At 51.0% G+C, this 25,374-nt stretch overlaps 9 protein-coding genes across 9 annotated transcripts; 4 read left to right on the top strand and 5 right to left on the bottom strand.

The window, feature by feature from the left end:
• Positions 1 to 116: 116 nt before the first annotated feature.
• Positions 117 to 632, bottom strand: BDR25DRAFT_162696 (uncharacterized protein; the record flags this gene model as incomplete). Its single annotated transcript, XM_033684059.1, has 1 exon — positions 117 to 632. A coding segment is annotated over one exon (516 nt), but the record flags the coding sequence as incomplete, so codon positions are not given.
• Positions 633 to 912: 280 nt separating this feature from the next.
• Positions 913 to 1,661, top strand: BDR25DRAFT_31710 (uncharacterized protein). The gene has a single exon (XM_033691648.1). It carries the CDS (start codon positions 1,098 to 1,100, stop codon positions 1,545 to 1,547), a length of 450 nt encoding a protein of 149 aa, XP_033547516.1. The 5' UTR covers positions 913 to 1,097; the 3' UTR covers positions 1,548 to 1,661.
• Positions 1,662 to 2,054: 393 nt separating this feature from the next.
• Positions 2,055 to 6,481, top strand: BDR25DRAFT_286818 (uncharacterized protein). Its single transcript, XM_033688275.1, has 2 exons — positions 2,055 to 4,978; positions 5,065 to 6,481. The coding sequence occupies exons 1-2, from the start codon at positions 2,125 to 2,127 to the stop codon at positions 6,357 to 6,359; spliced, it is 4,149 nt and encodes a 1,382-aa protein (XP_033547515.1). The 5' UTR covers positions 2,055 to 2,124; the 3' UTR covers positions 6,360 to 6,481.
• A 120-nt stretch (positions 6,482 to 6,601) lies between these two features.
• Positions 6,602 to 8,969, bottom strand: BDR25DRAFT_369113 (FAD/NAD(P)-binding domain-containing protein; the record flags this gene model as incomplete). Its single annotated transcript, XM_033697086.1, has 4 exons — positions 8,382 to 8,969; positions 8,298 to 8,326; positions 7,886 to 8,222; positions 6,602 to 7,832 (listed from the first exon to the last, which is right to left on the bottom strand). The coding sequence occupies exons 1-4, from the start codon at positions 8,636 to 8,638 to the stop codon at positions 6,602 to 6,604; spliced, it is 1,854 nt and encodes a 617-aa protein (XP_033547514.1). The 5' UTR covers positions 8,639 to 8,969.
• Positions 8,970 to 9,403: 434 nt separating this feature from the next.
• Positions 9,404 to 11,570, bottom strand: BDR25DRAFT_31685 (uncharacterized protein). The gene is made up of 4 exons (XM_033691631.1): positions 11,321 to 11,570; positions 11,124 to 11,272; positions 9,519 to 11,066; positions 9,404 to 9,469 (listed from the first exon to the last, which is right to left on the bottom strand). The coding sequence occupies exons 1-4, from the start codon at positions 11,385 to 11,387 to the stop codon at positions 9,443 to 9,445; spliced, it is 1,791 nt and encodes a 596-aa protein (XP_033547513.1). The 5' UTR covers positions 11,388 to 11,570; the 3' UTR covers positions 9,404 to 9,442.
• Positions 11,571 to 11,757: 187 nt separating this feature from the next.
• Positions 11,758 to 12,906, top strand: BDR25DRAFT_325464 (DUF1751-domain-containing protein; the record flags this gene model as incomplete). The annotated part of the gene is made up of 2 exons (XM_033692221.1): positions 11,758 to 12,155; positions 12,201 to 12,906. 2 exons carry the CDS (start codon positions 11,758 to 11,760, stop codon positions 12,904 to 12,906), a joined length of 1,104 nt encoding a protein of 367 aa, XP_033547512.1.
• A 34-nt stretch (positions 12,907 to 12,940) lies between these two features.
• Positions 12,941 to 15,930, top strand: BDR25DRAFT_393743 (uncharacterized protein; the record flags this gene model as incomplete). Its single annotated transcript, XM_033698271.1, has 19 exons — positions 12,941 to 12,998; positions 13,033 to 13,092; positions 13,130 to 13,265; positions 13,322 to 13,452; positions 13,498 to 13,925; positions 14,067 to 14,138; positions 14,182 to 14,253; positions 14,289 to 14,333; positions 14,380 to 14,500; positions 14,576 to 14,728; positions 14,760 to 14,795; positions 14,877 to 14,945; positions 14,999 to 15,047; positions 15,087 to 15,139; positions 15,212 to 15,265; positions 15,337 to 15,378; positions 15,669 to 15,714; positions 15,756 to 15,780; positions 15,828 to 15,930. The coding sequence occupies exons 3-19, from the start codon at positions 13,190 to 13,192 to the stop codon at positions 15,928 to 15,930; spliced, it is 1,575 nt and encodes a 524-aa protein (XP_033547511.1). The 5' UTR covers positions 12,941 to 12,998; positions 13,033 to 13,092; positions 13,130 to 13,189.
• Positions 15,931 to 16,574: 644 nt separating this feature from the next.
• BDR25DRAFT_169089 (uncharacterized protein) lies at positions 16,575 to 19,712 on the bottom strand (the record flags this gene model as incomplete). The annotated part of the gene is made up of 2 exons (XM_033684114.1): positions 16,575 to 19,484; positions 19,569 to 19,712. Coding segments are annotated over 2 exons (3,054 nt in total), but the record flags the coding sequence as incomplete, so codon positions are not given.
• A 2,297-nt stretch (positions 19,713 to 22,009) lies between these two features.
• On the bottom strand, positions 22,010 to 24,598 carry BDR25DRAFT_286806 (uncharacterized protein). The gene is made up of 3 exons (XM_033688274.1): positions 23,921 to 24,598; positions 23,234 to 23,870; positions 22,010 to 23,180 (listed from the first exon to the last, which is right to left on the bottom strand). The coding sequence occupies exons 1-3, from the start codon at positions 24,437 to 24,439 to the stop codon at positions 22,204 to 22,206; spliced, it is 2,133 nt and encodes a 710-aa protein (XP_033547509.1). The 5' UTR covers positions 24,440 to 24,598; the 3' UTR covers positions 22,010 to 22,203.
• Between the last annotated feature and the right edge of the window lie 776 nt (positions 24,599 to 25,374).

Raw genomic sequence — 25,374 nt, 5'->3', positions numbered from 1 at the left:
GTTTATAAGCTTGCAATACAATTGTTGGGATGGGTGATTAGCCGACCGGCCAATAATCAAGCCAACGACAACCCTAAACTCCTCTTCCTCCTCTGCGCCTCCATTTCCTCAGTGTTGGCATACACCCAGTATTGTGCCTCATAGTCAACAGTGACCACTCCTCCAGCAGTTTGGCCCGTACAGCTTGACGGGGCAACACCGCCCTGTGTATTCAACCGATAAATTTCTTTAACCGGGCTTGTGGTGCCTGCTTCTTGAGCCTCGAGCCTCAGCCAGGGCACGTCAGTAGCGGCCGGCGCCGCTGCTGTTTCAACCCTTTTCAGCTCAGTGTTACCCAAGCCGATAATATCGAAGTCGGGAGTTGTGTTATCGACAAAGAAATGCATCCCGATGGCCGCGGCGTCTTCTGCAATTGACCCCAGTTCGTTGTTTGCAACGGCGCAAGAGCCGTTGAAGAGTTGTGCGAGAGCGCCGATGGCTGCTGGTGCCGCAGTTTCGTTGGCGCAGGTATAGTTTTGAGTGCCCCGACCGAGAGCGATGAGCACAAGTGAAAGGCCCTCATCTGGTGCTTGCATGGTGTTCTCTGGCTGGTCGACGGAATTGAGGTCGCAGGTGGTATTGGCTTGGCGGGGGGATAAAGAGTGGGGTAGGCGTTTGTTGGAGAGGTAGGGCCGAGCGAGCGTGAGTAGTGGAAAGATAATTCCGGTGAGTATGTGCGAAGAATGCATGTTGTAAGTTTATTGAAGATGTACAATACAACCTAAGGGAACGTGAAGAGGTTGAGAAATGATACGTTCAAAAAATGGAGCTTCCCGAGCTCGAAGAAAGGATAAACGGAGGAGAATAAAACGAGAGAAAATAAAGCGGGAGGAAGAAGGAATGGCAGAAATATTTATCGGATGGACGATTTATGCTACAGACCTCCAAACTGAGAGGGGGAAGCCTTCAATATATACTTGTGCTCAGGTTAGGACATTCGATATTCAGACCCCTAACTTCAAGGACCACACGTTACAATTTCATGATGCTTCTTTCTCTCTCGCAACCATCAACAGCCCCGAATGATGTAGACCTAAAACGCGAAACCCTCTAGAGACATGCCAACGATGTCTAAGGAATGCGTCAAATGCAGCCGAGAGCAGGTCCGTATGCCGTGGTACCTGCAGGCTGACCGCGCAGCTGTGAAAGAAAGTAGGGAGGCACCCTACAGGTTGGACTCAAATGGACAGAAGCCAATCCATTCTTGTCGAAAAGCTCGGATTGGCGTCCACTTCAATCATGTTTTTGACAGATGTTCAGCGAGGATAGCACGGGACGTTCGGCATCGTCGCCCCACAATTCGGTCAACATCGTTGGGGATGCGGAAACCTGCGCGTAAAACATCGTTCCAACATTCTGGCCTGAGAACTGTTGGTCGAGGTGAAACGGTACCTGCAGAACTTGGTGCGCAAGTTGAAACCAAGCGTACGCTAGCCAATAGGAAGAATCCAGGGAGCTTGACAACATTGGTGAAACAGCCGCGCTTCAGAAACGGGAATGACTCGTAAGGGCGGTTCCTCTAGGGAGGAATTTGCCAGCGTTTGCGGTTCCTTCGCGGTTCCTAACGGGATGGAATCGTTGATGGCAGTGCCGTGCTATTCTTGTGTAAAGTCTAGTCCTTCTGTATGGGAGGAAAGGGGTGGTAACTTCTGCAGAAATCTCAAACTAGGTTGAAACGCGCGAAAGTTTACAGAGGCATCAGACCGGTCAGTTCAACCCACCTTGTGTGCACTATATTATCCGTTCAGCCCTGTGTCGTTACGTTCCCAACATGCGAAGAGCGTGGTAGGCTGCATGAAAGTGAATCCTAAACAGTCGCAAGTGGATGAGAAATTGACAGACCCCACAAGTCCGAGAGGACATGTGGGTGTTGAGGGAAACGAATGGTGGGGTCTGGTGAAAACAGCGATCTTACGTGCTTCCTTCCCGGACTTTGCTTTTACCGGACTAGCGCCAAAGGCATTCCTAACTTCCGACACAGCCTCAACCTGACGTGTGCAACACGAACTTGACCAGAAGGATTGATGAAAAGTAGCAAAGAATTTTCTACGTGGTGATGAATTGCTATACTCTATTTCAAGCACCATGAAGGCCCGACGAAGTCTTCAAGAGCTTATCCAAGATGCCGGGATTACCCCAGTCCTTGTCCGACAGCCTTGTCTACCGGCTCCTTCACAGCCTGCAAATATCGCAAGTGAAGAGGACCATACGCAAGCCCGAAACCTACTCGTGGATCAGAGACGAAACAATCCAGATTACCGAGACCCAGGCAAGCAACTGAAATACATTTTTAGGACCTCGAAAGAGAAGGGGAAGCTCCAGGATACTGAAAGATGGGAATTCTCCCAGGAGGAACTTGACCAGGCGCTTTCGGCGGTCATTGACAAGCCTGCAACGAGTTCTGGACTAGTACAGGCTTTTCTGAACCTCGGGGCGAAAGTTAATTTCATCGAACCTGAAGATGAGAAAAAGAACAAAGGATTGAAGAAGGCTGGTGCGGCGGCTCGACGGCGAAGCACTGTCCTGCAGCGTGCTGCTACTTTGAGAAGGGCCGACTCTGTCAGTCTCCTTGCAGGCTCCGGAGCCGACCAGGTAGCACTGGATGAGGCACTAAACGCGGCGTTGGCCGCGAATGATTATTCCTGTATCCAAGAGTTACTTCGACACGGTGCAGATTGCAACAGGTTCCCGAACGCGCTCGCTGATGCTGTCAGATCGAATAATCAAAATCTCATTCGCTTGCTTTTAAGGGCTCCGAAAGCTTTTCGCCCGGAGATCATTTCATCATGCCTTCCCGCAGCTGTCCAGCAAAAGTCCGAGCCGGTCATATCTTTGCTCATTGGGTACGGTGCTGATCCAAACTTCAATGGAGCTAGTGCTCTCAATATGGCACTCACAGCTCGGGAATACCGGCTAGCCATTGCTTTGGTCGCTGGGCCAATACCATTAACGGTCTTCTCAATCCAGGGTTGCCTCGAACCTGTTTTAAGAATGCCAACTGCTCAAGAGCTTCACCACTTCCTCCAACTTTTGTTTTGTTGTGGTCTCCCTCCAGATAGTCCTGGTCTATCCGGAATTCTCCTCACAGCTTCAAAGCGCAACGATACCCCCCTAGCGCTGTTAATGATCCACTATGGAGTTTCAACAGCTTTGAACGAGGCCGAGTGTCTACGAAATGCCATAGCCAACTCGAATTGGGCGCTCGCTAATGCGATTCTCGAAACCCCTATCTCTCCTGCCCATGCATCGGCTGCTCTCGCTGTCCTCCCGGCTGATACCTCTAAATCTGACAGGTCGCGCTTCATAAACACTTTAGTACAGAAAGGTGCTAGCGGCCCACCCCTAGGACGCTGGCTCATATTAGCTGTGGATGAAGGCGACTCGTTATTAACGGACATTCTCGTCGATGCCGGAGCTCCACTCGACTTTGGGGACTATAGAGCCATCTATGCAGCGGTAGCGAGAAAGGATATACGAACTCTTCAAAAGCTCTTAAGCGTGCGACCACCGCCATCAGCTCTTGCCAAAGTCTTCCCTCTTCTCCGCCAAGGATACTCTTCATCCGAGCGATTGGAGACTGCACGTATCCTCCTCGAACATGGTGCTCAAGGCGTAGAGATAGACACCGCACTCGTTGACGCAATCGCGGATACATCCTCCTCAAGAGACTTGGCCCTAATTGAAGAGCTTGTAAGACACAAAGCAGACGTCAATTATGACGATGGAAAAGCTATTAGTCTTGCTACCCGGCAAGCTGATATTCCAATTCTCCAATTGCTTCTCAAATCGAAGCCATATTCCCACACAACCTCGGCTGCTCTACCTTTGACATTCGAATCTACGGGAAGTAGGCATTCGACAACACTTCAAATGATAGACCTTCTCCTTGCTAATGGCAAGGAAGAAAGACCAGTCCTTCAGGCTTTCCAGATAGCGGTAAACGGCGGTCCCCAGAACCTCGACATAATTAACCGTCTCCTCGGTACTGACCCGAGATTATTAGGCCCCGGGTTTCAGTATGTTATCGCTTTACAAGATCGCCAAAAGAAAATCCCAATCTTAGGTGTTCTTCTCAACCTGGGCGTTGCTCAAGAGTATCTTGATAGAGCACTTGTGGCTGAAGTACATCAAGCTCTGAGCCAAAATGACACAGCCGTTCTTCAAGTCCTACTCGAGCATAGAGCCTCCGTCAATTTTAACGATGGCGAAGCTTTGAGTATTGCCGTAGCTTCTGGGTCAGACGAGCTTATCCGAATCCTATTGGGAGGAAAGGAGATTCCATCAAAGCCAAGTATCACGAAGGCATTCCGTTCTCTCTTCCATGATTCTGTGGCCCAAGGGAACACCAGAGCAAGGAATCGACTCGGAATCGCAACAGAGCTCCTCCTTCGAGGGGTCCAGCAATCTGTCATAGACTCGGCTTTACGGAGCGTACTCGACCCGGCGAATCAAGACCATGAAACGGAGGCAGTCATTGGCTTGCTTCTTGACTATAGAGCTAACGTCAACGTAGCTGATGGGGCATGCTTCGTCTCCGCTGCACGACGGAGGGACCTGAACATTTTTGCAAAATTACTTGCACACGAACCCGACTTTAATGCTCTCGTTCCGGCTCTAATTCGTGCGAGGCTTGACGAATCTGTCATTTTCAAGGCAATGCAATTGTGCTTGGATCAAGGATGTACATCAGAACACCTTGAGATTCTTAATCGTGGCCCGTTCAAAACACCCGCCATGGTCTTGGTCTTGCAAGAGTACCCTCGTAGTGAGAGCCTCGTTAAGCTTTTCCTTGATCATGGCTGCAATCCTGATGTCACTACACTCTATGTTCTTGAGCCAGCGGTAGGTGAAGAGAGTGTAACGGCTCTAGTATGGGCATTGGCGCAACCGCAAAAGATGGTCTCGATTCCAGTTGTAGTGGCGTTGTTGAATGCAGGAGGTAAGTTATTCATACGCATTTCATTGCTCTCACCTTAGTCATCTTCTTAGCTACCTAGCGGATCGCTGACCTAGCTACGTTTATAGCATCCCCAACTCGCTCCGCTTCTAAGTCCGAGCTCAGTCCGATCACGCTCGCCGCTCGTGAAGGCCGCTCGGGCATCATCCAAGAGCTGATTAGACGAGGGGCAGATGCCTCTGTCCGTGATAAGTGGAATCGGTCCGCGCTATTCTATGCCAGTAGGACCTCACTCACCTCCATCGTACAAACCCTATCAGCCCACGCTCTCAAAGACGATGGGAGTCTGCACGAGGCAGTTAGATGCTTACAACTAGAGGTCGCTACTATCCTCATTAAGAGTGGAAGGCATAATCCTAATTTTCCCTGTCGCCTCCACAATGGACGAAACGCCTTGGGAGAACTTTGTCTAAACGCAGATGTCACAAATGGCGCCCAACGCACCAAGCTCCGCCAACTAATTAGCCTCCTCCTTTCCAACGGCGCAAATCCCAAATTCAAAACGCGCAATGAGAAATCTGCCATCTTCCTCGCCCTCGACAACCCCCATTCCCCACTCGACGTTACGGATGCTCTGCTCGAAACTGAAGTATGGGAAGATGTCAACGACGAAAGACACATGTACCGTGACGCGGCCGGACTGTGGTACTCGCCTATCAAATACGTCGAACTAGTCCCGAGCCACAGCCGCAACCGCTACAAGCAAGAGCTCATCGAGTTGCTTCAGGACAAAGGATGTGAACCTAAATACTACTCCGAGAACGCCGAGCAACCAATTGGTGCGGTTGGCATACCCGTGCCTATCAAGAAGCTTGCAGACCGGCAAAAGGAACACCAGCTCTCTCTCAAGCTGGCAAAGGAACAAAGCGAGCATGCTCGCATGCTAGAGGAGTCGACGCATCGAGACGCGCTACGGCGGAAACAGGAACAACAGGATGCGGAAATGGCGGCTGCGGCCGCAGCACAGGCGCAGTGGACAACACTCGAATCACAAAAACACGAATTTGAGATGCACCGCGTGCGCGAGGCCGAACGGATGAAGAGGCAGGAGAAAGTGGCATGGCATACTCTGCAGGTGGAGCAGGAGCGCAACTTCGCTGCCGAACGACTGCAGATCGAGGATCGCAAGGCTAGCGCTAGCTTTGCGCAAGAGGCGAGGTTGATTAAGCAGAGGAAAGACGAGATAGAGTATAGAGCGAGTGTAGAGAGGCGAATGCTGAAGGAGAAGGAGGAGTTGTATGAGAGGAATGTTAGCAGGCAGGTTGCGGTAACTGAGAGGATGGATGAGTCGGCCCAGTTGCATGCGAGGTTGAGGATGGAGAGGCCAGCGATCGAGGGGGCGCCGAGCTGGGGACCAGATTGAGATCTTGTGGCTTGGTTCGATTTGGATTAAGCGTTTGGGCTTTTGTTTCATAACCTGGGTTTGGGTGGGATGCTGGAATTGAACGAGTATATGATGTCACGGCCGTCATTCTACTTCATCCGGCTTGTAGAAAAAAAATATTTATGAAATATAAAAAATTAAGAATGGAATTTTCGAATTTCAGGATAAAAGCGTTTATTTTAATCTTTATTCAAGTCTCTACGACCAAGGAGACCTACATCTCAATTCGAAAATGGTCTAATCTTCAAGCTTTCCTTCTCCTCTGGCAGCGGAGAAACTGGACTATCCTGAAACTCAGGATACAAATACCAGGCAAGATGCTTCTCTTCCAGTTGATTAATACTCCAACCATTGCCCAGCCATGCCAACCTATTGGTTTTCTTCTTCCGTCGATTCTTAACCTGTCCATCTTCTTCCACCGAGGAATCTGCTCCCATGTCGGAGTCCTGTAGGTAAGTGTAATCAAAGTCCTCCCACCTGGGACTCCGCATACACTCCATGCAATGCAACGTGCTTCCAGGCCATAACCCGACGACTTCCCCCGTCCCGCCATTCCGATACCAACTCCTGCACTCCTCGGTGAAAACCGTGCCCTCGAAATACGTATCCACGTATTCGGTAAAATCTTCTTCTCGCTCCGCCTTTACAACCATGGAGGCAATATTCTCTTTCTGAATCTTGCGGATCGATTTCACTATGTAGTCACCCACAGATTCGATCATTATAGTCAGCGAGCCAGAGCCAATGGCGGCATTGGGACCAAGCATGGTGAAAAGGTTTGGGAATGAAGAGATTGAGTGCGACAGGTATGTTGTTGCGCGCTTTTCCCATTTCTTTCTAATTGAGAGGTTGTTTGCGCCGATAAGTTCGAAGGGCGGCGGGCGGCTGGACTGGAAGCCTGTCGCGCAGACGAGCGTGTCGACTTTGTGAGTTTGCCCATCTTTAGTGTGGATCGCGTGTTCGGAGATATGGGATATTGGAGATGTGATGAAGTCGACGTTTGGTTGAGTTAGCGCTTCGAGGTATCCTGGTCCGGGGGTCAGTCTTCTACACCCCGGGGAGAAGGATGGGAGAAGGGCTTCGAAGATATGAGGATGGGTTCCTAATCTCTTCTTCATATGCTCTTCAAACATCTGCTTTGCACCGATGTGAAGAGGCGTCCCTTTGATTGTGTATCCATGTATTCTATTGCTGTCTTCCTCGACCGCGAGCCGGAATTTTTGGAAGTATTCTGGATTCGAGTGGAATTTGTCTCGGATCTCCGGGGATATTGAGAAACCCTCAAAGCCGTATTTATCCCAAATTTGCTGACCGAAAGATGGGGAGATCCAAGTCTTGCTGCGGACGAAAGTGGAGATGTGGGTTCCTGGGAGGCGCTGTAACGAGGGAACGATTTGGATAGCGGAGGAACCAGAGCCAATCACTGCGATGCGTTTGTTTGTGAAATCGTAGCTGCAAATAATTAGGTTATGGTTCTTTTAGATGCAAGAGAGGTAGCTCCATACCTCTCATTCCATCTAGCAGAGTGCATAACTTCCCCTTTGAAACTCTTGAACCCCTCGATCTCGGGCCAGGAAGGGTTGTTTAAGTTCCCCCTCGCACTTATCAACACATCGCTTGTGTCATGAATGACCTCGCCCGTTTTCAAATTCTTTACCGTAACCTGCCATTTCGTACTCTGCTGATCCCACCTACATTCCGTGATCTCATGGCTCAGCTTGATAAACCGATCTGCAGAGTACTTCTTCGCGACGCCCTCGAGGTACGTCTGTATTTCTGCCGAGGGAGCATAGAGGGACGACCAGTTCCGATTTGGTTCAAAGGAGAATTGGTATGAGTGTGCTGGGTGGGGTCGTTAGCGATGAATGGACGTCGCATATGCATGGCGTATGGAATTGATTTTAGCGAAGAACTTACAAGGCACATCACAGGCACAGCCTAAGTATCTGCCCCGATGCATGTCAGCAGGTGTTCTGCAGGCGTTCACATAGGTGGACCCACCTATTCTCCCACCACGTCCCGCCCACTCCTTCATTCTTCTCGTAGATGACGAGCTCCACGTTCCTGATCTTCTCGGGTATTCGAATACCGCAATAAATGCCCGAGTAGCCAGCGCCGATGACAATGATTTTTATAGGGCGAAAGTTCTCGATGGGTGTGTCGTGCAGCTTAAAGGGGAAGTTAGGAGTACCCGCTATGCCGTCGACGTTACCATCAATTGCGGGCATAACTTCAGGAAGGTTCGGGATAGCTGACATGACGATTAAGGAAAATGGAATCTGAGTAATCGCTCTAGCTTGAGTGAATTCACAAGATGAGCCGAGAGTAGAGGAATGACGGAAGGAGCGAGGAGGACTACGAAGATGAGAAGACAGCCATTTATTGAAAGCATCATACTACATATAGGGTGGTGACTAGAAGCGAGGCATTGCTTGACTCGGGGATGCGACAGTCGGCTATGAGGCATTGTCGAAGTGCCGAAAGGATCTAAAGAGGGTGGCGCGACAGGAATGGATTCATGATGCCGAAGCGGCTTTGGAGAGCGGAAGTGGTCCTAGTCGTCATGGGGAGGTGATCCTATCAGCACTTCCGCGTCTCCGCTCGCGTTTCCCCGCCTCAGTTGTTCCCCCCACAAAAGTTCGAGCTCGGACTGCCCCGCTTTGGCATCACGCTGCACGTGATCTCACCGCCAGACTTTGAGGACGAGGACTATGATTCGGCCAGGGGATAGTCCATCCTTTGCAAGCAATAAGCGTTCCCATGTTCTTGATTCGGACAACGTCGCTCTCTTAGAGACGTACAATGTAATGTACGTGAGCATCCGGCTCCCTTCCTCTGCGCAAAAGCATCTCACATGCGACTTCGGTGGATTGCGGCGTCGAAGTCCCTGTGCGAAGTTGGCTATGGCGGCTTGCGGCTCCTTCAATGTCTTCCAGGGAGGTGCCTCAGTGTTTTCTCCCAATGGCCGGGATGCGACTTGTTAATTCTATTATATCCGAGTGTATTAGCCAATGCGGCGCCCAAGTACCCAAGAAAGCCGTTGTGTTGGGCGTCGCCTTGGACTACCTCGGGAAAGGTACGATGGCAATCTAAAGCTTGTTAGCAGCGGAAGGATGCACATGTTCTTGGGTAGCTGACCTGGTTCCCAAGCGTGACCGAAAATCTCGAGCCATCCGGGTCCCATCCAAGAGTGAACTGGCCCTCGGTATCAGGATCCCAATTGCCTTTGCCTATTTCCGTTGCATCCCAAGTAGCAACTGGGGCCACCGTCCTGTCCGGATTCCACACGATGACATCATGCGGTCCGGCAACCGCAAGCAAAGACCCGTCGGGAGAGAAAGACACATTCTCCTTCTGATTGTTTCCATTTTCGGCGGTAAGTTTCCGGAGGCATCTCAACGGCTGATTTGCATCCCATAGCCGGCTGAATCCATCTGCTGAGCAGGTTGCAAGCAATACCGGCGAAGTGGGCAGGAAGGAAGCTGTCTTCGACTGTGGTCTAAAGGCAATGTCGGTCAAGTACTGGTCAGGATATCGATGTGTTTGCAGGTTCCCCGGATCGTTAGGATAGATTATACCGAGAAAACCCGTTTGTTCGATCATCGATCTAGCCGCAATGATGCCGGATGGTGCGTCGTAGAGGACCTTCTCCCATTTTACATTCGTTTGGTGCGTTTGTTTTAGGCGTAGCGAGTCTGTAATCTCGTACACCTGGAAAATTTCGGTACCACACACGACAAATTCCGAGTCGCTAATCCAGCAAGCATCAAGCAGAGAGGACTCTGTGAAGGTGGCCCACTTTGGAATCTGTTCGGAGCTGGAGTCGTCGTCCTTCCAGATTTTAATCGACCCATCTTTTCCGTCTGTCGACAAGGTCAAAAGCAATTCCGTGGACTCGTTCCATATAATGGCGAGGACTACTCCAGCAGTTGAAGAGACGAGGCGGTATTCAGAAGCATTGTCCGTCGTACTCGTCGTCACTTTGTATAACTTCTCTGTCTCCATAGTCTCGCCTCCCTCGTTGACAAGCTTCTCGCTGACCGAAAGGAAAACCTTGTCGTGCGAGGCCAAACAAAATGCAGTAGGGCTGAAATTATTAGGCTGGATAGCCAGGTCCCCAGACATAGTTTGGGAGTCATCGCCAGCGAGAGGTATGGCGTGAGCGCGCAGGAGAGAATCCCCAACTGTGCACAGGAACGATCCAGAAGGCGAGGGTGCCCACTGTGTTATTGTCACGCGCTTGTCTTTCTCTTTGATGGACACCATTCTCGTGTCTGGAGTGAGGTCTACTGGCTTCTCGATCTGCGTCGAGCTGGTTTGGCCGATGGTGAGAGTCGATATGGGAATCTGGTCAACAGTGGGGGAGTCGACGTCGGAGGCAACGGCCTCAGATTCGGCGCGCACACTGTTAGTCACGTGGCTAGTCCCATTATGATCCACGTCCATGGCATCGCCGTTCATCTGAGGAAGGATGCGGGATTCGATGCCGTTCGTCTTGGGAGGGGCGCGTTTCCTCTTCCCAGGGCCCTTCCGCGGAACATGATCTTGCACGGCGCCAGGAACGGCTCCATTTGACGGCTCGGCCAGCTCGTGGGCAGGAATTCCTTGGTCCAGGGTCAGGGTCGCGCCGTTGCGCATTGAGAAGGGCCGTCCATGATCGCGACCGAAATCAAAGCGTCGCTGGCACTGCCCAAGGGTCAGCATTCGTCAACAGGAGGTGATGGCCGGAGATCTGATGCATACGTTGGTAGTCTCGGATTGAAGCTGATCGAGGAAGAGTCCATCCTGAAGGAGGTGGACGAGGGCGAGTCGGGGGACGTTTTTAGTAAAGGGTAGACTCTCAGGATCGCGAATCCAGTGCTTGGACAGGTGAAGAGCAGCGTGACCGAAGCCTGCGGGACATCAGCATCCAGATGGAGGGGGAGAAATAGACGGCATACCAGCCTCCTGGAGGTACCTCCACACCAAGTAGTTCACCACATTAGACGAAAGGGTGTCCGCGGTCATGGCGCATGGCTGGGGCCGGGCGGAGGCGCGCGCGATGGAACTCGACAGGCGGGCGCGTCGGCAAGGGAGTCAGACGAGGCAGGCGAGGGGGCTGGCAGGGGAATCGAGTGATGGAAAGCAGCGTGAGGGCGTGCTGGCGTGTAGACGAGGGAGCGCAGAAGAGCAAGTAGTAGTTTGGGGCTGTCCAAGGCGGACGTTCCAGTTAGCGGCAAGCCAGGATCGGCAAGGCACAGACGGCGAGACGGCCAGGCGCCAAGCCCGATCTGCCTCAGCAGCCGAATCGAGTCGGCCACTCTGGCTCCTCTCCCTCCAGTCTCTACAGCGCGCGCGCGTCCTTGCCGGTGGAGAGACGCTTTACACATCGCTCCAAATGGCCCGAATAAATCTCCCACCGCTGACCCGGGCTCTGCTCGCCTCGGTCGTCACCTTCACAGTCCTCAACGCCATGCTGCGTCCGCAGGGGAACTGGGTAGAAAAGGTCGAGAAGCCGCTGACCAGCGTCGGAAACGGTGTCCCCTACCTCGCCATCGTCCCCGGGTCGTCTGTCATATATCCCTGGGTCTTCCTTCTGGCAACCGTGGTGGAGCAAAATGTCCTGGGTCTCATCGTCACCGGGCTTACCGTCTTCTATGGCGGGCGGTATCTGGAGCGCGCGTGGGGCTCCAGCGAGTTCACCAAATTCATCCTCTTCGTCTCCATGATCCCCAATCTTCTGAGCTTCCTTCTCTACATCTTCGGCTACCTTCTTTCTAAAAATGCTGCTACTCTGTACGTTCAGACCTGCGACTCTCCCCGCGCTCGCTAATTTCTTAGGACTACAACCATCTCCGGCGGCATCGCCATCCAGGCCGGCTTCCTCGTCTCTTTCAAGGAGCTCGTTCCTGAGCACACTGTCGCAATCGCCAAGGGCCTCGTTCGCATGCGCGTCAAGCATTTCCCCGCCATCTTCCTCCTCGCGAACACTATCTCGGGCATCGCATTGGGAACAGAGACCGCCATGTTCCTCGCCTGGTTCGGCTTCTTTACCGCCTGGGTGTACCTCCGCTTCTACCGTATCAGCCCATCGCTGTCCTCAGCCGCCACCGGTGACGGCTCTGTCATCAGGGGTGATGCCTCGGACACTTTCGCTTTTGCCTACTTCTTCCCCGAGCCCATCCACACGCCCATGGCGAAGCTGTCCGACCAGGTGTACAATACCCTAATAGCGCTGAAAGTGTGCACCCCGTTCTCTGCAGAGGATATCGACGCCGGAAATGAGCAGGCGAGTGCCCGCGCGGAGGGAGGATTGCCCAGCATAATGAACCCCAGCGGTCGCGGCGGGCGGGGCGGGGCAACGCGCGCGGAAGCCGAGCGAAGGCGAGCTCTTGCTCTCAAAGCCTTGGACCAGCGACTACACGCCGCAGCATCTCGAGGGCCATCTGCTCCCGCCCCACCTGCAGCCCCCACGGCTTCCAGTATGCTCGGTGAGACAACTTACGAACCCGAACGACATGACGAACCCGACAGGCCGGCGTCATAATTCCATTGATTTAATCGCGCTATGGAGAGGGAAGGGAGGGTACGTTTTTCCAATCTGTGGACACATTTGGGCGCAACATTTTGGCTCCCGGCGTTGAGCCTAGGGACGGGATTGTTTTGCTCTTAGCACGCGGAGATACCACTGAATCAACTCGATCGCGTTGTATGTATTCTTGTATACGCTACGGTATTCTAATAGACTAGGGAGGCTAGGAGAGAGTAAGGGACTGCAACTGTTGCGACTGTTGCGACCGTCACTTGTTTCACCTTGGAGCTACCACGAGATGGATGTCTGTGACCCGTTTTCCGTCCGCCTTGGTGTTTGGTTCGTACTACACGAATGTGGTTGGCGGTTCGGGAGTCGCACACATGATTTACTTTCGTTGAGGCCTTTTAACCAGCCTCTCCCCTATCAGGAAGCAAACGCACTAGAATCTCTGCGCCCCCACAACCCATCTCACAACATTATTGGTCCTCCCCAACAATATTCTCCGTCAAATTCGACCTGGTTTTAGCAAAATCCTTCGTAGATGCGTTACGCCACTCCGTTGCACGCACGACATACGGAGTAGCTCGTGTGTAACGTGACAAGAACCTCAACTGTCACGGCCCCTTCACCATATTCGATCCAGACACATCAAAACAACACACCATAATCACCAATGCCATCTTGCTCCGAGATGCGGCCACAAATGATGCCGTGCCTTGCTGTCCTTCTCGTGGAGTCGCGTTGACGGATGAGTATAAAGTGGAGCTGAGATGCCTACATTCTATATCAGCAGCCTTCAGGTCGTCTTTCCGCCTAAATCGAGGTCCAAACTCTCTGCTCAGCCGCGATCTGGAACAAGCCTTTCAACATGACACGCTTACTCCATTTCTTCATCTCATGGTTCCTCACAACCGTCATAGTCGCAGCCCCTGCCGAAGCACCGCTGGAAGCACCATACAGCGAGACCTCAGCACTGTCGCCATCGCCAAGATCCATCCAAAGCAAGCTGGATTGCGAGAAAGCTGGTGTACGTAACCTGATTTACCTTTAATATTCTCATCTCCCCTCCTAAATTCTACCACTTCAAGGCTTGCCATTCCACAATCCCCATCCCAAACTTACCCGCCTCTGGCAACACTCTTATACTTGATTTGAGATGCGATTCCGATGAGCTCCATAGGTGTACATATGCAAAGACGTAAACTGGACTGGTGGTTGCAAGCATTACTTCGAATGTCTGGGCGGTGAGAAAGAACACTGTATTCAGCTTGACGGACAGGCCTCTAGCATTGGCCCTGATCCAGGCCTTAAATGCTTGTTTTTTCGGTACTTCTTTTCCCCGCTCTCGCCTAACGCTAGGTCACTTAACGCTAACTACGAGGCGCGATTTCTAGAAACGCTTTCTGCGACGATCTTTTCGATGGCAGCCTCGAGCTCAAGTATCCAGGAGAGAGTAATCTATTAGCGAAGGGAATGAATGATCAGGTTAGGAGTTATCTTTGTTTTAAGGACGACTAGTGGACTTCTCCTCTCATTTAAGGCCTGGGGATCCAATAGCAGGAAAGGTAGAAGAAGATGGGAGGGAAGAACGGAGGTAAAGATGGAGGTAGACAGAAAACTGCTCTCGGAGATTTACAAATTATAGAAATACTTTGACTTAGTGCGTGGGCAAGATACGCAGCTCAGGGTGAACAATAATCGGTTTGATAAAATATCTACTGACCGCCGCGGCGCTTCATCCATAAAGTCCAGCCCTCATACTTGTTCCAGAATTCAGCCGTTGAGTGGGTGGCGTCGGGTTCGAATATATCGTCATTCCGGAAGTGAACTTTGTGTAAATGTAACATGGTTGGAAATATCCACAGTCCGAGTCGTTCGCCCTTCTCCCGGTATTCCAGATGGTGAATACAGTAGAGGAGCAGTTATATCTAGCATAGTGCTGGCTAAGAGAGAATTTTAGACAGGTGATGCCACCTGTTGAGCCGTTCCGTCGCATCTATCGAGATGCCACACAACTCTCCTTCCTAATCGAAAGCCACTCGAAACGTTGGGTAGCAATTCAAAACATATAATATTACCTGACTAGTGGCTCTCTCGCACCTAGCAAGACGCAAGAACCCAGCTCTCCTTTCTAATTAGATACCAGGGAGCGCGTGAGTCGTAATTTCGTGCATGAGATGTCCACTCATTAGCCGTTCGCCTGCGCCTAGCAGGAGACAGTAGGGAAGCTCTCCATCTGGTTAAAGTACCTTAAGATGCATTGCGTCGTAACGCGATACACAAGACACTGCCCCTTTAGCAGTTCACCTAACCCCAGCAAAGGGCAAGCACTGAGCTGTATTCCAAGTTAATATTCCGTAAGATGTATTTGGTAGGAATTCAACATATCAGACACTGCCTCTATAGCTCTTCACCGAATTCTAGCTATAGGCAACTGACTAGCTCTCCTTCCATTTAGAGTACCGTAAGATGCACGAATTCCTAGTTCGACAAAGACGCTACTACTTTAGCAGTTTAGCTAAACCTAGCAAAGAGTAAGTAGGCAACTCTCTTTATGTCAGGGTGCTGGATGATACATTAAGCAGTAATTCAACACATAAGACGCTATTCTGTCGGCTCCTCACCTAAGCGTAGTAGGATATAGGAAGGAGACTGTTCTCTATAATAAAGCACTGTACAGACTGTAAACGCGCTACCTAACACAAACCAGTCACGTAAACGTCTACAATGCGCAACATTAACTAATTTCTCGACACCTGCTACGATCCTCCTAGCCATCCAGAGAAGCTAGCAACAGGCAGAAAGACGACTTTGCATCCTGTAAAGATACTCAAAGGGCGTGAAAATACTGTGCATCATAGGTCAATTGCATGATCATAACCAGGAGTGCACAACTTTAGTAGTTTTCAAGACCCAGGACGCCATCCATCTAGCTGCCCTTGTGAACATAGCATGAAGCTAGGTATTAGGGACCTCACTTTCCTGATAATGTACCGAAAGGTGCGACAGTATGAACAGGTGAAGTCACCCACATAAACATCACAAGAGCAAAGAGCAATATACAGCCATGAAGAAATTTATTTCTGACAAAAAACAAACGATTGCCACCCAAGGGTATAGTGCTAATAATAATGACCTGAAAACCGACCTAAACTCCTATCCTAATGTCCTATGGGCTCTACGGAGTGTCGCCCAGCAATACCATTCACTGTCTGGTCTCCCAGCTCAGTGAATGCCTCAAGCTCAGACTCTGTCTCTACCTGGCGTGGACCACCCCAAAACGCGCGCTCAACAAAACGATGAACAGTGCTGTTACCAACGATACTATATCCCTCCAACTCCTCAGTGGCAAACTCCTCTGAAATTGGGGAGACATCCTCAAAGATTGAATCTTCCATGTCTGCGTAGAAGGACATGGGTGACGTTGCGCTCGGTCGCCAGTGTGTACTGATCTGGAGCGGAGAGAGCGAAAGCGGTGACCGGTTGCGGGCTTGGACTGGGATGCTAGCCCAAACGCTCGACATGGATTGCTTCGAGGAGTCAGGAGAGAGGTGATCTCTTCCAACATGACTTTGAGTCTCCGGAGCAGACGCCTCAACAAACTGTACGCCTAACGAGAATGCTAAGATCTCATCCGCTTTCTTTTGTTGCAACCGGGCTACCCTCTTAGCCTCAGCGACCTGGAACTCTCGCATCTTTGCAAACATCGCCTTCAGGTTCAAGCTAAACATCTCGTGATTCTCTCGTCGACGGAGCCAATGGTTTTCGTTGGCGAGTGCTTGGATAAATGTTTTGAAGGCGCCGCTGGTATGTTCTTTTGGTGGTTCCCCGGCTGGTTTGGGGGGTGTTGTGGGTTGCAAAGGGGTGGGAATGGCGTGCTCTGATGCGGTTGACTGATCTTTCAGCCGTAGAAGTTCGTTCTGTTGGGTATTGATCTCCTTCCGGAGACGCTCACGATCCGAGGTCGCTTCGCGAAGCTCCGTCTGGAGCTGGGTGAGGTCCTCCACTCGACTCATAGCCTCACGGTGTTTGGCGGTCAGATGTTCAATCTGAAGTTCTTTAGTGTCGATGATTTCATCACGCTCTCGAATCTGAAGTATCGTGGCATGGTGTTCTACTGTGAGGACCTGGAGCTGGCGTTCGGCCTCTGCCGTCTTCTTCTTGTTGGCTTCAATCTCGTTCGCCTTCAAGACCCAAGGGGCGGGGCCATGCTCGATCTCAACGTTGTTCATAAGAACTGACGCATGCTCGTTCCAGAACATGATTTTGGGGATGATGTTGCCCATATCAAACAATTCATCCTCTGGGAAAAACATTTCTTCCAGCTGACTGAGGTGCTTCGAAACCTCGGAAGCGTATATGCTTTCAGAGTCGCCCTCGTCGTGAGAGAGCAGTATGTTGGTAAGTTGTGCGGCGAACTTTTGAACTCGCTGTGCAATGAGTTCAAGGAAAGCGTTCTGATCTGCAATGTCCTTGACACCTAAGGGGAATCGAGGGCACAGGGAGTCGCTCCGTAAGGTCTCTAGAGTCCGAACAAGTTTTCCGGTAGCGATAATGCTGTCACTGGAGGCATCAGAATGTCTCGATAGCCGTTCTAACACGTATTGTGTGCCATTCTCCCACTCGCCGTCGATGGTTCCGACCATCTGGATGCAAGATTTAATGGTGTCAAAAGATGATTTAATAAGTTGGAAGTTGGATTTGATTGATGAGACCAGGAAGATGATTTCGTCCTCAGGGTGAGTAGCTAAGACCTCATCATAGGTCGAAGTCACACCGTCCATGATGACGTTCGATCGACGCAAGGAGTCCGAGATATCTTCGTAATCCAGGTCGTCCTTCTTGAGAGAATCAAGGCAGCGTTCTAAAGTCCGCTCAACAGGGTCTAAGTCCTCATAGGCAGGCCCAAATGCAACAAACTCGTCGAGGGTGCAAGATGCGACAGCAGACCAGATTCGCGCGCTCTTGAGATTCAAGTATGTGAGCTGCTGAAGGGCACCGTGTTGGACAAGCGCAGTGAGAGGCTGCGCTATTCCCTCGGGAGTGGAGGATTGCAAAGCAAGGGACCGCATCAGAGAGCCAACAAGTGAAGTCTTGAAAGTGATCCGCTTGGCCCGGAAATAAGCCCTGAGAGAATCGTTTTTATAAATTTCTGGCGAGTCGGGAAGGTAATGTTTGACAATCGCTAGCTCCTCCTCTGCTTCGTCTGCTTGAAGTTTCTGAAGCTCTGCCGTGATAGTTTTAACCGTGCTCGTGATGTTGGCATTGCGAAGTCGCCGGTTCAATTCCATGACTTCGTTGAAGCGACCAGTGACGTCCTTCGCCTGTTCCTCGCTCATCACCTTCGAAGACTCAACATCGGTCATCTTACCCTGTAGATCCACAACCAAATCCCGGAATTTGGTGATCAACATCTCCTGGTCCGCGATAGCGGCGTCTTGTTGTGTAACCTTCCGCACGTGTTCGGCCAATTCAACGTCTCTAGCTTCGAGTTCGGCGCGGAGTTCGTTTGCTTGCTCAAGATGGTGGATCTCAAGCTCATCGTTGAGTTCTTTGAGGTTTTCGAGGTCGATAATTGCCTGGTCCTTCTCTGCAAGTTGGTCCTTGAACTGTTGGTTTTGATCAGAGAGGTCTTCAATTATGTCCTCCCAGTCTGTGGCTGCATCTAGCTGTTGCCGCAAGTCTTCAATGATGGCGGTCGAGTTTGCCAGTTGTGCTTCGAGGTCCGTGTTGCGGCTCCTAGTGTCCTCTAACTGCGTCGAATCTGATTCCAACTCTTGGATCCGAGTCCGAAGATCCAATTCATTCTGTTCTGTGATGTCCTTCAACATGATGAGCGCTTGCCGAAGGCGGTCCCTCTCAGCCTGGAGCTGGTAGACCCCAGCGGCGCGCTTGTCCTCCTCTGATATATCGTCCTGACCCATGATCTCGGCCTCCGACCGTAGAATATCCAACTCCAGCTCGTATTCTTCCAACTTTTGTCGTACTGTGTCCAGCTCTGCTGCAATAGCTTCCGCCTTCTCCTCAGCCATCTCGCGATCCAATGTTGCAAGCTCCAAAATCGACTCATTCTCCTGCTCGGTTCTACTTAGACGCTCGACTTCCGACTCCGACTGTTGAAGTTGGGCCTTCAATTCTGAATTAGAGTGGTGGAACTCCTGGCACTTGCCTTCCAGCTTCTTGAGCAACGCTGAGAACCGGTCTCTTTCCTGCCGCAATTTGTCCAGATCTTTCAGTTTCTCACGGTCCTCTGCTTGTTTCTGCTCAAGATGCCTGATCTTTGTCTCTAAGGCGCCAATGTCGGGTTTTGAAGTCGCGCTGGATACGGAAGACACTCTGGCGGGCTTTGTGGGTCGTAGGGCGCTGAGTGATGTTGAAGATGCAACGCTAGATTTGCGTGGCTGGGAAATTGAAAGGCGAGAGGTAGCGGCGGAAGAGACAGTGGGGGACGGAGCAGCGGTGGATGGCGGCTTCAGGCTTGGCCTGCCCATGCTTGAAGGTCGTGGCTTTGCTGATTGTGGCGTTGGTTTTGGCGGCTGCGATTTCGGCCGGGGAGCTGTGGTTGGCTTCGTGGCAACTTTGGGAGCAGGCTGCGAGATGATGCGGGAAACAGTGGCCGGCCGGACAAAAAGGCCATGAAGGACAGGGCATTGGAAGTAGCGCTCACCACCGACAGAGCCGTCGTTCTTGCCAGTTGCATTTGGGAGCTCGAGGCCGAGGAACTGACCAGGTGCCACATGGACGTCGCCGATGAATCGAATGATGCCTTTCCGGCCGTCACTAGTCTCAATGGTCTGGCCGACTTTGAGATCAGCCATGGCGACTTTGGGATCAGCCACGGCGGAGGTGGTGAGAGAAGTTGCGGCTGTGCTGCAGGTAGTTGTTGCTGTGCTGTAGTTGGCAAATTGTTGAGGATGTGCTGGAGGAAGACGCGACGCGTCGCCGTGCAAGTGCAAAGGCCGGGACCTGCTAAAAACCAACGGGAAAAAAAGCCCGGAAAGTAAGCAGAAGTAAACGCAGTTGTGGATTTGAGAAGCTGCAATGCGTTTGGGGTCGTTGCTGGCGTGTTGTGGTGACTGGCAGCATCGATGGTGAAGAGTGAAGACGGAAGAAGGAGGTCCAGAAAATGGATGTTGGCAGAGCGCGATTGGCTTGCCAAGTGCTGGCGCGTATCACGTGATGTCCAGCATCGGCTGCTGGCATTGGTACCCCCGCTAAGCCCGGAGCGGATCGGGACCAGTGGTCTGTGCACCAGTGAACCTCTAGTCGGATCATGTTGCCAGAGGCTGCAAGAAGAAACAAGGTTATATGGAGGAGAAATGGAGAAGATAGGCAGGCGGATGCGGTTTCATGGTGGTGCAGAAAGCTGTGCAGCGAGCTGCTTTCATTTGCTTCCATCAGAAGGCACCACAACAAGCATCGCGAAGCTAGCGAGGACCGATAAGAAGTAATGAGTGATGGAAGGCGAAAGATAGCAAGGCAGTCCTTCTAGCACGTGATTTTAAGGAGGCACAACCGGTGAATGATGAGGGTAAGGAAAGACCACGACGCTAATGTAGGTCTATGAACAATGAGTGGAGAGTAAGAAAAGTAGGCACCAAGGACAAACTCCTCGGGCAGTCCCCTCAAAGCGACTGCTGAGCTGCAATTGCAGATTTGCACTGCTGATAACTCGGAGAGCATGTTCAAATCACTTTGGGCAGATATACTCGAGAGAAGATTGTCCAGAATGGTGCATGGTTAGCAATATCGCGCATTTGCTGCTAAGATAACTGTCTCCGTTGTTCCTCTTTCACCAAGGCCCCTAGGAGGGCATATGTCCCCAAACAGACCTCAGTTCCCAGCGTCACTAGAAATGCTCTTGATAACTATTCTACCCATACATAGGTAAACTAGCTGAGGGCCACTCAGCATTCAGGTGCTGACCGAGGACGGACCCACGGCAGCAGCACAGCTATGCCTGCCGGGAGAATGCATATCCGCCTTCTTCGACATTGAGGTCTTCAGGAAAGCCAGCGTCGTTCAACTTGCTAAGCTTTCTAACAGTCTCTAATGAAATGTCTTCTTCTTTACCAGCGCGCCTTTCTCTCCCTTACAGCATTTCGTGCCTACAGACAAATACGATGCATTGGAGAGTCAGCCACCAGAATTTCATCAACAACTGCCCTTAGAGTCCCTCATGGAGCTTCATGGACTGCATTCAACTTCACCTAAGCACCATTATTAGTTTCAGGCACGTCAGAATCTCTCTGTTCTGCTCCAGAAAGACGTACTTCTTGCCGCATATGAAGTCTGACAGCGCACTCCCCAATCCATGAGTAAGAGCAACCAAATAAGTAAACCATGCTTTTATTGCCGCACACTATGTCAACTTGTCGGCCCTACCCAAGACTCCCACACGCCACCAAATCGTCGCGATTCCGATGCTATACGGGAGAATGAAACAGCGATCTTGGATTTGCACCTATGCCCCGAACAATGGAGACACCTGCTTCGGCTCTACCGATCATGAATCCCATCACCTTTTGGGTGAAACTGAAAAAAAACTTTCAGTACGCACTGATGATCTGGAAGTTGGTTGGGCAAGAGACCATCCCTGTTTTTTTTTTGGTTGCGGTGGTGATACTACTGAGGTAGAATTTGCGTGCTGAACTTCCTACCGGGATCAGAGAGAACTACAACAGGATGCAGATTTCAGCTCTAAATTTCCTCGGTCATGTTCCAAATTAGCTGACAAGATGCAGTAGATTCAGCACACCAGCCTTTGCGCATCTCCGCTCACCGCACCACCAGCTGGGCGCCCAGCTAGATAGGCTTTGGAAACGTCCAAGGTTGCCTCAAAGCCTCGATCCCTTTTGGCCTCTTCCTCATACTATCTCCCGTTTCTCGCGTCTACTGAATACGTAGCCGTCGAACCCGTCACCTCTGTGTGTTTCTCCAAGGCTCATTTACATGTTCTTCTCACTGTGGCCTCTGCTACCCCAAATACAAGCCCATATCAATCTCTGTCATCAGTAATTACCACCTGGGGCCGAAAGAAGGGGATTGAAAATAGCGTAGAAAGTAAGCGCGGAAGTCACAACTCCAAGATTCTATGTATCTAATCTATCCAATCCACGCGCAAATGCAAGATCAGATACATCTTTAGACCCAAATTGGCCTCCTCTTTCCAAATCAATATGACATGGGTAGATTATAAAGCATCACGGCACAATACTTATACAAATTGCCCCCACAAATCACTGAAGAACCCTACCAAGATTAACACCATCCACACATCGGTTCCCTTTATTCTGGGGCACACCCACCTCAGGCCGACTCCAGTTCCCGAATTCTCTCCTCAATCTCTGGCACAGCTCGTAGCTGCAACTCGATCTCCTCTTTCTCATCCTCCAACTCCGCTCTCTTTTCCGCCTCCAAGACCCCAAAATAATACCCGCCCTGGCCATCAAACTGTAGTATCCTGCAATGATACTTCCATAAGCTCCGCCTATGACTGACAGTCATGAGGGTAATACCCAAGCGCTTCGCTTCATCATACATAACTCTTTCAACCTCCAGTGTTACAGAGCTTGTGCATTCATCGAGGATTGCATATTTCGGTGCATGGTAGAACAAACGGGCCATTGCAACACGTTGTTGTAGACCTCCGGAAAGGACATCAGTCCACTCTTGCTCCGCGTCCCAGCCTCCTGGGCGGTCAACGATGGATTCGATTTCGACAACGGACAGAATGCGGTAGAGATCAGCATCTGTGATACCTTTGTCGCGCATTTCTCGGATACTGTCAGGGTATATGATTTGTTGGCGGAGGGTGCCACGAGAGAGGTATGGCCGTTGTGGGATATAGAAGATGTCTTCAAATGGTGGTTTCCGTACCGTTCCACCATACACGGGCCATAGGCCGCCGAGGATTCTGAAGAGGGAGGATTTGCCGCAGCCGTTGGGGCCGACAATGAGGAGGTGGTCGCCGGGCTTTACGGTAAAGCTTAGAGCGCGGACCAGAACATCACCGTTGGGGGATACGATGGGCACACCAACGAATTCGATGTCTTCGCCTTCAGTCACATTACCTCGGCCTCGCAGGACAGCAGCATTTTCTTCGGTGTCAGCGGATGAGACTAGCTTCTTTTCGAAGCGGCCGGCTTGGATATCGTCGATGACGTCGAGCAAGGTCGAAACACGTGAGGTATAGCCGGCGAGTTCAGTAATTTCTTTGTAGGAGAACATGACTCGGCCGAAGGCGTCAGAAGACATGAGTAGCATTCGGCGGTTGGTTACGAAGCCTAAAAGGAGATGTGTTAGAGCCGGCAAAGGGACCGATGTAAAGCTCACTCACTTTCTGTCCGATCCCCCATGCTCTTGCCTGCTACACCAGGTATCTTGAAAAAGACTGGTACACTGCAGAGCAAGAGCCCTAGTGCGCCCCAGAAGTATTTGATGACAAAGTCTTCCATGACCCCATGATAGAACCGTCTCCTTAATATCCTATTCACATGCTTGATAAGTGTGAAATATCCCTTATCCAGCGTATCTTTCTCTGCCTCATGTCCATGATATAAGGCAATTTCTTCACTATAGTCAATCAACCTCGAATGTTGAAACCTGAATTCTCCCTCCAACCTTGCCTCGTCCGCAACATATTTCCCGAATGGTGGAGTCAATGCCCTCATGACGTTTGCTGAGAGCTGTACGAGTAAGCTCATGAAGAAGAGGCCTTCGCCTCCGACACTTCGGGATAGCGAGTAGTTGTATATTATCATGTCTAGGACGGGTTTTGCGATGTTGGAGTAGAGTTCCGCCAGGCTGTTTGAGAATTTGGCCACATCAACTGTGATAAGTTGGTCTGCGTTTTTAATCCGATCGTCGAGGGCAGAGAGTGTGTAGAAAGTCATGTGGGAAAGATATTTGTTGTGAATGTAGTGGGTGAGGCGGGTCCGGTATTGAAGGGAGAGTTTGCATTGGTGGTAGGAGAGCTGTGAGAAGGTCAGCGGGTCACCGAAGGGTCGGTTAGCATATCTCTTACCATTGAGTTAGTGAATGTTGCTGGAATAGCAACCGTCATCCACCACACCAGCCCCGTGAGGAAGTCCTTTCCTTTACCTCTCACCAAACTGCTCACAAGCCGCCCATCCAGCTCCGCAACATACAAACTGATCATTGTCCGAAGAACCAGGAATATGCTATGGCTGATGAGTAAGCGGAGCTCCTTACTCCTCCATCCCGGTATTACAATTTTCAGTAATCTCAGAAGATTTTTGAAAAACTCTCTGTTTAGCTCCACCTTCTTCCGCGACGCTGCCTCCCCCTCGGCAGTACCAGTTGCGGGTCGCCTGCGGACCTCGGCCTGGCGCAGGGAAGCTGCTTTCTGCTCGGCAATAGCATTGCGAATCCGATTGATGAGGGCGACAAAGAGTGTGAGGTAAACCGCGCGCGATATCCTCGTGCGGTGCTGCAGGTATCTATCTGTGAGCTCGTTTACTATTCCTTTGAGGGAGCGTCTGGACATGGCATTTGCTGAAGACAGCTTGGACAACACGGCCATGGCTATTGCGGTGCCGTCATTCGTGACAGAAGGCTGGCGTTCAGTCGTTCGGAGGCTTGCGCATCGTGCGTGGCTCACGCTTCAAATGATGATGATATTGAGCGGTCGTGACATGCATGTGATGATTCGGCCTCGGTTGTTCCCCATAATTAGACTAACCTCATTAGGTAATTAGCTCCAAATTCATCTCTGGCTTGTGCTACTTTCATGCCCGGCATGCATACTGGTCGTGACCATCCATAACCCGAATAAGCCTGGAGGTATTAATGTGAGGTCGAATCAACATAAACATATGAAGATTTGCGATCGAAGACAACTCGATAGCAGGAGCTCTAGGTAAACTAAGATGCCTGACTTCACCTGATCGCATGACTCTAACTCCTATCCAATAGCGGTAATCAATGCTCCATGCTTCATGGACCACTGGTAAATATTTCAGTGTATACCCGCTTTCGCAGCAATCATGCCTACCCAGCTATTCAATGCTCTTGTCCAGGGACTGGAGCATGGATGACTGATTGGACGCATTTCTGTTTTAACTCCTGGAACTTTGCACCGCAAAAATCAAGCACCCCACATTCTATCCTACTCAACGCCAACTATGCCATAGAATTTCCCAAAATACGGTATGTTAGGTTCTGGTAACTCAAATCTGAGTAGCTCAATCGCTCAATGCTAGCAAGTGTCGCCTCACGCAACACTCAAGAAGCGCTAAAGCAATCCTACGTTGAAACTGGAGCTCCACCTTTTGACTACTTCTTGACAAGGGGAAGGTTTGTCAACTTTTTCATCTGCTTCACAACCCCCGGTCACTCCTGTTTGCTGTCCTGTGCTTCAATGTCCGTCATAGTTGCCTAGTGCTCTTATGGGGGGAATCCAGACATACGTTTCGTGGTATCTGTACTTACTTCTTCTTCCTTGGTGAATAACAACGA

The sequence above is a fragment of the Lindgomyces ingoldianus genome, assembly GCF_010093535.1.
Source record: "Lindgomyces ingoldianus strain ATCC 200398 unplaced genomic scaffold BDR25scaffold_16, whole genome shotgun sequence".
In the NCBI taxonomy this organism is placed as follows: domain Eukaryota; kingdom Fungi; phylum Ascomycota; class Dothideomycetes; order Pleosporales; family Lindgomycetaceae; genus Lindgomyces; species Lindgomyces ingoldianus.
This window is presented reverse-complemented; position numbering and strand designations above follow the sequence as displayed.

Coding starts and splice junctions, on each gene's coding strand:
- BDR25DRAFT_31710 (XM_033691648.1), top strand. CDS start 1,098: ATGCCAACGATGTCTAAGGAATGCGTCAAATGCAGCCGAGAGCAGGTC.
- BDR25DRAFT_286818 (XM_033688275.1), top strand. CDS start 2,125: ATGAAGGCCCGACGAAGTCTTCAAGAGCTTATCCAAGATGCCGGGATT. Junction 4,979..5,064: donor GGCGTTGTTGAATGCAGGAG/GTAAGTTATTCA, acceptor CTACGTTTATAG/CATCCCCAACTCGCTCCGCT.
- BDR25DRAFT_31685 (XM_033691631.1), bottom strand. CDS start 11,387: ATGACCGCGGACACCCTTTCGTCTAATGTGGTGAACTACTTGGTGTGG. Junction 11,273..11,320: donor GAGGTACCTCCAGGAGGCTG/GTATGCCGTCTA, acceptor GATGTCCCGCAG/GCTTCGGTCACGCTGCTCTT. Junction 11,067..11,123: donor TTCAATCCGAGACTACCAAC/GTATGCATCAGA, acceptor ACCCTTGGGCAG/TGCCAGCGACGCTTTGATTT.
- BDR25DRAFT_286806 (XM_033688274.1), bottom strand. CDS start 24,439: ATGGCCGTGTTGTCCAAGCTGTCTTCAGCAAATGCCATGTCCAGACGC. Junction 23,871..23,920: donor CAACATTCACTAACTCAATG/GTAAGAGATATG, acceptor ACCTTCTCACAG/CTCTCCTACCACCAATGCAA. Junction 23,181..23,233: donor CATGGGGGATCGGACAGAAA/GTGAGTGAGCTT, acceptor ATCTCCTTTTAG/GCTTCGTAACCAACCGCCGA.